Here is an 11,494-nt window from a genome sequence, read left to right on the forward strand (position 1 = left end):
AATTACCTTAACAAGTTTGTACATCCCGTTTCTACACATTTTTCTGCTGGAATTTTTACATGATTATGCAATGACAGTGTTTCCAGGGAGCAGAGTGTGAGCGGATGCAGCCGTAATGCCCTGCCCGGGAGTGTGAGTGCCACACCACAACCCCAGGCGTCATGGCCTCGGGGCGTTCCCCACCGCAAACCTGCAGGTTTGCAGGTGCCAAAAGCACGTCATTCAGGCGAGTCTCCTGGAGCCCCCCCAGCTCAGCTCCCTGTGGGCTCCTCTCTGGGACGTGCTGCAGCGGCAGTACACCACAGGAGCAGCTCATCAGAGATTTCCAATTGGAAACAAATACCAATGGTTAAAAAGCTGCAGTGGGGGAACCAATGGCAAGAACGTGCAGGCCCCTGGAGGGACAAAAAGCGTGGGGCAAGGTCTCTAGGGTGCCTGGCCCTGTGGGTGCTGTTGGTCTCACAGACATCTCTAAAGTGCCCAAGCCTATCTTGTGAAAAGCTCAAACCAGCAGTGCAGCAGGATCCCCTCCTGCCCCTCCTGCCCCTCAGGCAGCTCAGCACGGCTCCCAGAAGGTGCTGCTGAACTGCACAGAGCTGGGAAGATGCCTATAAGCAGCACTCCCCAAGGCAGGCACTGGTCAATGACCTAGCCACCACGGTTTCTGACCAGCAGAGACACTGCCTGGGCTTCTTCCCAAGTGCACACACCAGACCATTGGCTTTGCTGCCCCAAATATGAGCAGCCCTGAGACACAGAAACGTACACTTGGAGCACTGCTGACTCGGGTGGCAGGGAGGGGGCTGTGCCTTGAGGAGGGATGGGGCTTCTAATAGAGGCAGGTGGGCAGGCCCAGGAGGACCCCTTTCAAGGTCTCACTCTTGGTCTCAGAGCCGAAACCCATCCTGCCAGGACTCAGGCATGCGACCCACTCCGCGGTCCAAGGCTTCAGCTGCCAGCCCCACGAGATGCCCTCCGACTCTCTCTAATCAGAAAGAATAGACGAGAGAGGGAAATGGCTGGGACTCAGAAATGCCAAGTGCGGCCACAGGGAAAGTCAGCATGTTAAGCCCACTCCTGCCTCTGAGGCAAAGAAGTAACAAAAAGCAATCCCAAGCAACGCGGGGCCCAGGCAGGCTTGCCGGGTTAGTCAGCACTTCCCTCCTGGCCAGCCCTGTGCACGGCTGCAGGCCGCGGGGCCCCTGACTGCGGGCGGAGAGGAGCCGAGCCAGAGGCCCTCGGCGGGGCGCTGCTCGGCTGACCGGGCTGTCCCTCTGCGCGGCTCGGGCAGGGGGCGCCCTGCGGAGGTCAGCAGAAACCGGGCCTGCCCTGGCAGTTTGTAGGAGCGGCAGCAGGAGCAGGAGGGCAGCAGGCGCAGAGACTCCCAGGGCGCTAAGTGTCCTTTGCTGTGACGATAAACCGAGTCCTGAATGGGGCATGATTCACGGCCCGGAAGGTGTGGCTGGCAGGGCGTGGTTGGCGTGCGCTGGGCCTTACCTGCCACAGCTCCAGGCACATGGGCATGCCCGGCTTGGCATCTGCCTCGGGCTTCAGGGTGCACACTGACGTCTTGGATGGCATCTCCAGAATCTGAACCTGACAGTAAGAAAACAAGTTGATTTGGGCCGGCGCCAAGTCGAGCCTGTGCTATACAAACAAGAGACTTTTAAGGCGATTAGCCAAGGCTGCTGCGAGTTTCTGTCTGCTGCCCGCAGGAACCTGGGAGCCGAGCCTCCTAATTAGGCCGCACGGGCTCGTGGGCCCCAGCGCTGCTGGGCGTTGTGAAACTCACACGTCATTTCTGGGTGACCGGCGTGTCCCTCTAACCAGCATCACCACCTGGCAGCTGCCTCCAGCCTCTCCCGATTTTACCTCTCCACTGCCAGGAGGCTTGCTTGGCACTGACTCAGTTTGCCCATCCTCCTTATCTCTGCCTCCTCCTCTCTCCTGATGTGGGTTTGCATGTGAACAGCTCTGAACCATCTCAGGCACATCAAATGGTTTACTGAGGTGCACAGGGAATACTGGGGGACCGGCAGCAAGCCTAGGAAATGAACCCGGTGTGCACAGAGTTGTTTGGGGTCAGGCCGTTCCCAGCACCCCACACCTCTCTCCTGGGCACCACGGTGGTGTTCTGTGTCACCTGAATGCAGGGGCAAGCCCTCCAGCACCTCGGCTGGAAGATGTGCCTTTCTGGTGCACGTAGCCAGGTCACACTCAGGCCTGTCCACCTGAGTTGGGCCCACCTTTTCCCCACGCCATCTGTAGGGGACAGCTGCAGCCATGAGAAGTGGGCATCTGCATCCCCAGTGCCTCATCTCCCTCATCCACCAAGCAGGGACAAGGGCGCCCCCTCCTGTGGTCCTTGGAGTTGGAGGGGATCTCGAGTGAGGCAGGGCTACTTCTTCACGTTGGGGAGGACCCCCTTGAAACTGGCGAGAGGGGCTGTACTGATAACATCACAGCAACGTGCAGCTATCGTGGAGCCACATATCATCCCTTGCCAACAAGAGGACATCCTTTGGTCTGCAGATGAAGAGTCTGAGGTGCAGAGGGGTTGGGGGCGTTAAAGGGGCAGGTGGCATGCTGTCTGATGCCCAGTAAACCGGAGGCATGTGGGTCTGAGCCAGGCTGCCCTCATAACCCACATGAGAGAACCAGCCCAAGGCCTGAAATTAAGCCCTGAGTGTGAGTTCCAGATCGGCTACCTGCACGGTGGGTCTGTCTGAGGGCACACTGAGGGCAGGGTGGAAAGCCAGAGGCACCGCCTGGCACTCTCAGCTACGGGCCTGCGTGGGGGCAGCAGGACTCTCACCAGAGGCTGACAAGGTATCCTGGCATAGAGGAGGGGCTCACAGTAGAGTGCACACACGTGCATACAAATAGGCACACCTATGTACACACCTGCACATAGGCTCCCTCACCGTCTGCTGGGCCTGCAGGATCAGTGTCCATGCCGGCCACCACAGCCCTCGCTGCCCACAAAGGAGACAGAAAAGACCCTAAGTGACGTGTGTGGTTATTACTGTCATGAAACAAGAGGCTGCGAGAAGGAGCCCCTGAACAGCAAAGATGCTCAAGGAGAAGCTCTGACAAAACAAAGAGAAACACAAGAGAGAGGTCACATGACGACCAAGACACAGTGGTACCTAAGTATGCCCCCAGAAGTCAGGAGAAAACCCAGGAGAAGGGAGAGTGGGCTTTTGGAGCCCTTGGGTCCTTGGCAGTGAGGACTAGCGACTGAGTTATGGGCTTGTGGCTTGAGAGCCGGCTGTAGACGTTGCGGGAAGCCTGTGAGCCCCGGCCAGGGCCTGCTCACCCAGAGGCCTGGCGCTCCACGGGACAGAGAAAGAAATACTCCCTGCAGTGAGGACACTTGGGCACCCAGCCCTGCGCAAGTGCAAAGCAGCATGCTGTCAGCTGTGTGGACGGTCTATACCTCTGCTGCTTTAGAGCCCACGTAGCCGACCCACATCTGTGCTGTGACGGGACGGTCTGCGTGGCCACGATCAAACTGCCGGGGAGCAGGACACTTGATTTCCTACCTTCTGCACTGCTCTACCGCTAGACTTCTGAAAATGAGATTTGTTCTTTTTGTCACATCAGGAGGATGGGTTTGTTTTAAGATGCTAACTGGGTGGGGGCGTCTGGGAGGCTCAGTTGTCTAAGCAGCCAACTCTTGTTTTTGGCTCAGGTCATGATCTCAGGGTCGTGAGACAGCCCTATGTCGGGCTCTGGACGTGGAGCCTGCTTAGGATTCTCTCTCCCCCTCCCCCTTTGCCCCTCCCCTCATAGTTTTTTTTTAAGTGTCTTTAAAAAAAAGATGTTGGTTGAGGGATGAGGGGATAAGCCACCCTGAGTAACTACGTGTGCTGGTGGGGAGACAGACACCCCCTGTGGGAGGACACACAGCCTGCACAGACCACACCCTGGATGGCCTGGCACAAGGGCGCACAGGTACAGTAAGGGATGGCCTCTCCCAATCTGTGGGCCCAGGAAGATCCCTCTGGTGGCAGTGAGGAGGGGTGTGAAGGCCAGGGGATCGGGTAGGGGTGAGTCACCCTGCAAGTCTGCTCTGAGAAAAGAAGGGGAAAGCCGGGACAGCCCTAAACCCTGAGCAAGAGGGAGGAAGCATGAGTGGCAGCACCCACAGCCACATCCTGGGTGCAAGGACCAGGGCAAGCCCAGGGGCCTCTGTGAGTCCGAGGTGTTGCTCTGGGCTCTGGCCAAGGGCCTGGACGCCTGTGCTCAGAGCCTCCTACAGACACCAGTGTGCTTTCCATCTTGGAATGCAAGTGTGGGCAAGTGTGGCCACCCAGTGGGGTGGGAGCATGTCGTCCCCGGGCATTGTCTGGGCACAGGCCAGAGATGCTTTTCCAAGCAGATTCAGTCCAGGCACATTCCAGGCGGGAACATGAAAAACCACCATTTTCCCAATTTATATGAGGTCCTCGGACTGGCTGCTCCTGAAAAGCACTGCACTGCACTGGCGAGTGGAGCCAGCAAGTCAGTTAAAAACAACCTCAAGCAGCACATGTGGGGTGTCAGGGGCCAGGCCCTGGGAAGTGACAGGCAGCCGGGAAGGCCTGGGCTGGCCAGGAAGAGGACAGCCCATGGCATCCCCACCTCAGGAGGAAGGGCTGGCTCAGCCCCGGGCTGGGCTCCGTGGTGTGCAGCGCAGGAGCGAGGCTTGCCACTGCCTGGCCCCAGCGGTCCAGGAGGAAGCACACCCCTCTCTTTTCACATTAATAAAACTTTTAACAGGTTTTTGGCAAATTGGCAAGAAAAGTGTATGTAGCTCCTAATTGGTGATTTAAACGCAATCATGAACAAATAAATGCCTGTTCCTATCTCATTATTTATGAACTAAATCTGCTTTAAGACAAACGAGTCTTCTTGGGTAGGGGCCAAACCTCACCGTGTGCATGGAACCCCGTGTCCCTGCCTGGCGCCGTCTGCTGCACAGCCTCTTGGGGCCAGCAGGGGACACAAGGAGACGTGGGGGTGGGCAGCAGACAGGAGGCTCCCTGTCCCCCCCGCATGTGCACACCCACAGCCTTCCCTGCCCCACACTCAGAGTCCCTGGGTCCCCACCACTTGGCTGCGCCCCCACACTCACCAGGCCTGTCTGATCACTGCTCCTGGTTTCTTCGTCGGTTTTCCTTCAGCTCCCCGCCAGCGGGCACCTCCAGCCATACCCTCGTCCTTTACCTTACTGTCCACCCTTGCTTCCTACCATCTGTTCCCATGTCCTGGGCACTGTTTCCATTGGTGGACTCTGCTCTGCTGCCTCTGGAAGTACAGACAAGCTGCCCAGCCTGACCAGATCCCCATCATCAACTACTGCTGGCTGCTCTGGCCTGAGCTCCATCTGACGGTCACCTCAGAGGCTCCATCACACCCACATGGAGCCTCATTTCCTGAGTCACTCACCTGTGCCCTATGTACTGTACTTACCACCCCAGTGCCAGCCTCTATCCTCAGCATTCCAGGTCCGACCAAAGCCTCTCTCGCCAGGACCCAGTTCAGCTCCCCAAAGGCTACCCTCCCCTGCTGTGCTGGCTCTGATGCCCAGACTTCCACAGGGCCTCAATTTCTCTCCCTTATACCTTCTCCTAAGTCCTCTGAGAGCCTTTCTGGGCAGTCTTTCCTGCTGGACTCCTGATGGCCTCGAGCTTCATGCTGGGCGGTACTGGGAGCTGGGGCCTCCCTTCCTGACTCTCACCACTAGGCACCCCAGAGGTGGCCAGGCCAAGGCCCTTGGAGCTGCAATCCAGTAGTCAGACCTAGACCTGCCACTCTGGGGTCTTGTGGTGGGCAGAGTGTTCCTGTAACAGGTGCTGAGGACGAACATGCCCATCTAGGGGAACCAAGTGCAAGCAGCTCCAGGAGCCAGGCACCACGTGGGCAGGCACTCACCTCATCATTGCTTCTCCCAGGCATAGCCAGCATCCAGCGCTCCTGACCCCCAGCCAGGATGGAGCTCCTGCAGAAGCCCATGCTCTCCAGTGGCACAGAGTCCACAACAGTGTTTCTGCCCTCCGCCAGGTCCCACAGGCACAGCTTCAGGTCCCGGCCCTGACTGCCAAATCAAGAGGAGACAGGCCGTGAACCCTCCAGGTGAGCCAACTGGGTGCCCCACCTGAACAAGTGCCGGCATGCCGAGGCCAGCCTGATGCCAAAGGCAGGCAGGGGACACCTTCCAGAGAAGGACCCAGATGGCATAAATTATCTGGCTGGGGCACCTCAGCCAAGGAAAGGCTTTGCGTCCAAGACGCCTGATGCCTGACACATTCATAGACCATCCCAAGGGTGCACAGCCAACCAAGGCCCAGGGAGCTTCAGGACATGTACCCCATGACCAGCCTCCCCTGCCCTTCCTGCCTCTCCCCATGCTGCCAAAGTGTGAGCTCGTCCTCTTCCCTCCCAGTTCATGAATTAACTGTGACAACCCAGCCATCCCACCCTCATGAATTTTCCCCAGTGAATTCAAAACCTATATTCACATCAAAGCCTGTACAGAAATGTTTATAGCAGCTCTGTTCCTAACTGTCCAAACCAAACTGGACACGACCCTTTGGTAGGAGGTTGGGAAATTAATTGTGATACATCCACATGTGATACATCCTCCCTGTTGCTGAATTCACTCAGCAACAGGGAGGGCCAATCTGGGACGCATGCAGCAACCCGCAGGAATATCATATGCATCTGCTAAGTGAGGGAAACCAGAGCCAAAAGGCCACCTATGCATGATCCCACTGGTGGGACATTCTAGGGGCAGCATGGTGGCATGTGGAGGACGGGGGGGCTACAGGGGGTGGCACAGAGGCTCTGCAGAGGGCTGACTGCCCTGTGTGGCCCCAGGGTAGCACTCACATGGTGGTGGGCCTTGGCAAGCCCACAGAACAACCTTTAGTGTGTATATTCTAAGAAAACAATCACAGTATCAAGATCCCAAGATGGACTGCAGTCTGTGCCAAATGTACAGCACACCGCACCCAAGGGGAGGGCAGGCAGGAGCTGACCCGCAGAATTATGGAAAAGTGTGTTGACTCGATACTACGAAATTAAAGGCAAAATACCTTTAGAGAAACGCAAGGCTCTAATGGTTAATCTGTATCCTAACCCTCCAACAGTTCAGCCTGGTCACACACCAATGCTGCCCACCTGCCCGCTAGTCTCCACGGCCCCCGGCAGGTGACTCCCATGCCCACCACCTCCTACATTTACAAGATGCTATCCCATGGGAAGAACGGGCTTTTCTCTCTCCTTCTCTTCCTATCAGTTTGGACTTCAGTATTCCTTTAGTACTCTACATTTCTTGTTATTTATTTTTATGCTCAAATCATCCCAAATTAGCCAATGGGACCCCTTCAAGCTGGCTCAGAGGTCCTTCTGACACGTGTCCATCAGCAAGATATTCCAGACCGAGAAGCCCTTCTCCAAGGAATCCTTGGTCCTTCCAGTGCAGAGAGATACTTGCAAACCAAGATCTGGGTGTTGGTATGCTCATTACTGTGAGGTGCCGCTGCTGTCAGGCCCTCTCAGCAGAGCCAGGAAATACACACACACTCACACAAACATACCTCTCTCTCTCACACACACACACGTGTGCACGGGGACACTCACACACGCAAACACATCTTGTTCACGCAAACATACTTCAGACACACAAACATACCTCATGCATACATTCACAAATGTCACACACACCCCTCACTCGCGCATGCAAATGTACGCACACACAATATACCCACCCCTCACTTACTCACACACACACACACACACACACGCAAACATATACATACAAACAAGTATTTCTGTGTCTATCTTTGTGTATATGTTTTCAAAATCCCACAAGTTCATGCTGATGCCTCGAGGCTTCTTCCTCCTTCTCAGGTTAGTGACTCCATTCTCCAACTGGGAAGAACCTGCCTCCCATTTTCCTCAAGATATTTACTGCCACATTCCACTGACAAACTAGCTTGCACGGTGCAGCCAATCTCCCAACCTCCGCAGCCACCTCTGAGACCTTCCCCCCACCACTCTGGTTCTCTGGCTGCTGGGCACGCTGCTCCAACACCTCTTCCAGGAAGCCTCCCGCACCGTCCACGTCCTCAGCTGCCCACACTACTGAACCTGGAGGGGAGATGAGGGCAGGGAGCACGGGACCACTGCTATCCACACAGAAACGAAGGACGCTCATGCACACCAACAGTCCATTCCAGATGAAGTGTGGGCTCAAAAGTAACAAGAGAGAAGCTCCTGGGAGAGCAGGAAGGTCTTCAAGGCCTGTTGCTGGACTCCTTCACACGAAGCACGAGCCATAAGGGAAAGATGGCAGATTTGATCCCATTTGAATGGCTACCTTCTGCTCATTAACACATCATTAAGTGGGAACCAGAAGCCACTTTGTGGGAGAAGTAACTGGTGATATAAAAATACCAACCATAAAAAAAGAAAAAGAAAAAAGAAAAATATCAACCGTATCTAGAATAAAGAAATTGTAAAAAAAAAAATAATAATAATAATAATAACTCAATGAGAAATAGTAATAGTAACTTAATGAGAAAACGGTAGTCAATCCGATAGAGAAATGTGGATTTTTTTTTAAGATTTTATTTATTTATTCATGAGAGACACAGAGAGAGAGGCAGAGACACAGGCAGAGGGAGAAGCAGGCTCCATGCAGGGAGCCCCACATGAGACTCGATCCTGGGGCTCCAGGATCATGCCCTAGGCTGTAGGCGGTGCTAAACTGCTGAGCCACCGGGGTTGCCCGAGAAATGTGGATTTAAGGGGACTTTATCCCAGTGGCTCACAAACGCAGAAGAGGGCTGGCTCATTAAGTGATCAGGAGAATGCAAATGAGGCCTCCAGGCCCCAGAAAGAGTGGAGGGTTGGGGGTCCTCGCACGAGGGGCAGCCTGGCACCCTCCAAGCAGCCCAACGGGTGCACACAACCTGTGGCCCTGACATGGGTACACCTGGCACCTGGAGACCCAGACAGGAGTCTTCTTAAGTTTCCCAGCCCCAAGTGGACCACCCAGATCTCCACGGGCAGTAGAATGATAAAAAACCTGGCATACGTATACATCCAGCAGGAGAGCACACAGAAAAAACCCACATGATGTGTCACAGCCACACATACCCTGGTGGATCTCACAACGTACAGCTGAGTGGAAGGAGTCACATACAAAGGAAGCTGTCTGTATGGCCTCGTTTTTTAAGGAAAAAAAAAAACAGACCTAACAAGTCTATGCTTTTTGGAGATGCACATTCAGATGGTAAAGCAAGAAACGAGGTGCGAGGGGCTGCCGCCCGAGGACGAGAACAGAGCAGACGTCAGGGCTGGTTACCCAGCTGTCCACTCTGTGATAACACAAGTCTGTAAACTTGTTCTGCGCACTTTTCTGTAAGTGTGCTACAGTTCACAATAAAAGAGAGAAAACAAACCCACCCAGGTGGCTGTCACTGGGCACAGGTGCACCCTCGGGCATGCGGGCGGCACCTAACGCTCAGCCTGGCTCCCCGCTTTCTGCCCTCCAGCCTCCCCTTGACATGAAAGCGTACCTTCCTTTCTCAAGGACCACTTTGGAGAGACCTGGCTTCCAAACACAGCTGGGCGCACGGCCTCTAGTGCAACGTAAACGCACCTGGGCACTCCAAGTACCTGCGACGCCCGCGCTGCGAGCCCCCTAACCTGGGCCCCCGCCTGGAACAGAGCCACGGTGGTGCCGTCCAGCTTAGGAAGGGAAGCACCATCACTCGCTCACAGGTTGCTGTTGCAGCTTGCAGCTTGCCTCCCCATACAACATCAAGCCAGCTGTCTGAGGGCCAGAACTCAAGGCTGGGAGTTCCCGGAGAACAGCCCAAGGCACCTGGGCCCTGGAGGAGCAGGAGGCGCCACAAGGCCTAAGGCCCCGGCTGAAAACTCAGGAGGAACGTTTACAAACCGCAGTCTCCAGTGCAAGTGGTTTCATGGGGTATTTGGATGCAACATCTATTCTAAACATCAGGGACAGTCCACAACCACAGGGAGGGCCTTCCCACCCCTCGGGGGGCTGTAGGCCAGCCTGGGGTGCTACAAGCACACAGGTCCGGGGCTACCACCCTCCTGGATACTGCTGGGCCTTCCATCACCTGCGAGCCACCTGCAGAGTGGTAGGACCGTGCCTGGCACAGAAGTGCTTTGGAGAAGTGTGGGTCCCGACAGACCCCTGTCCTTTAGGGACTGGGAACCATGGTGCCAAGATGTCCAGGCTCCCAGTTCATAGCGGGAAGACAGACCCACTCTGGAGGGCATTCAGGAAAGTTTCACCTGTACTTGGTAGACATATATTCATTCTCTCACCCACCTGCTCCCTCCTGCTGCCTCCTGGCCCACCTCTCACCTGGAGTCCCCAGCCTGGGGGACAAGGCCACAGCGGCAGTACCAGAACATAGCCCCTCTGGGCTCTGCTGCCCGGGCTCCAGCCCCTCACAGCCCAAGCACATCCTGGCTCTGGCCCACATAGCTTCCTGTCAGGAGCGCCAGGCCCCCACCCTGCTCTTGCCATCTCCTGCTCCCCCGGCACCGGCCCCCCCAAATGCCATGTACCTGGGCTCTTGTGTGGCACTCCCAGTGCCCCTGGGAGTGGCTGCTTTTGGCGTTGGGAGCACAGCCCCAATCGGTAGGTGGGCTTTAGGCTCTGGCTCTGCACCACCCTGGTGACCAGTCCCCATCACCTCGTGGGAAGGTGGCCACCCATCAGAGCAGGTGTCATGACACCAGCTACTCTAAGGAGAAGGCTTGAGCTCAGCCATGGACCCCTAGCTCTTGCCACTGGAGAGCCCTGGCAGGCCAGGAAGGACTCTGCTCAGGCCACGGGTGGCGTGGGGCTACAGATAGAGCTGTTTTGTGTTCATCAAGCTCTTCTCAGTGGGCACCTGCCTGGACAGCGCCGTGGTCACAGAGGGTGCAGTGACAGGCACACAGCATACCCAGATACTGCTTCAGGGTGGGTCAAGGGCAGAGGTCACACTGCTCTGCCATTGGCAGGGGCGGCCCGGCAGCTGGGGGAGACCCCGAGAGCCTCCACTGGCAAGCTCCTGGCTCCTGCTGAAGGCCACAACTTAACTCCTTTGGGATTGTACTTGCTGGCACCAAGACCCACCTGAGAAGCTGGTGTCCTTGGGGCAGTGTCTGCAGCCAGGTCACACACTGGCCCCCATGGCCGTCCAGCGTAGCGACCGCCCTCCGTGTCTGCAGGCTCCAGATGTGCACCAGCCCACTCAGGGACCTGTTCTGACAAGTGTAAGCACAATCTCAGGAAGAGGCGTCAGGGGAGGGCATTCCCAGCATGTTCTGCAGGGCTGGCCTGGAAGCACACAGCTGGTGGACCAGATATTTCAGTCGGTAGCTTTTGGTTTAGGTGACAGCCATAACTGTGAGCTGAGGGTAAAAGTGGCACAGTGCTCCTTTTCCAAGGACGGCGGGCAGAGGGCCCTCAGGA

The 11,494-nt window shown here is 56.2% G+C and overlaps 1 protein-coding gene across 5 annotated transcripts in view; it reads right to left on the reverse strand.

Annotated features, from left to right (window-relative positions):
- The window catches only part of GNB1L (G protein subunit beta 1 like), a 59,557-nt gene that overhangs the window by 19,283 nt on the left and 28,780 nt on the right, over nucleotides 1-11,494 (reverse strand). For all 5 annotated transcript variants that reach the window (XM_025982679.2, XM_072723488.1, XM_072723487.1 and 2 more), the window contains 3 exons: nucleotides 11,156-11,281; nucleotides 5,920-6,082; nucleotides 1,498-1,596 (listed from right to left, as the gene is read on the reverse strand). In XM_025982679.2, coding sequence (XP_025838464.1) covers nucleotides 1,498-1,596; nucleotides 5,920-6,082; nucleotides 11,156-11,281 — 388 coding nt within the window. The remainder of the gene's footprint in view (nucleotides 1-1,497; nucleotides 1,597-5,919; nucleotides 6,083-11,155; nucleotides 11,282-11,494) is intronic.

Source organism: Vulpes vulpes, chromosome 10, assembly GCF_048418805.1.
Source record: "Vulpes vulpes isolate BD-2025 chromosome 10, VulVul3, whole genome shotgun sequence".
Classification (NCBI taxonomy): domain Eukaryota; kingdom Metazoa; phylum Chordata; class Mammalia; order Carnivora; family Canidae; genus Vulpes; species Vulpes vulpes.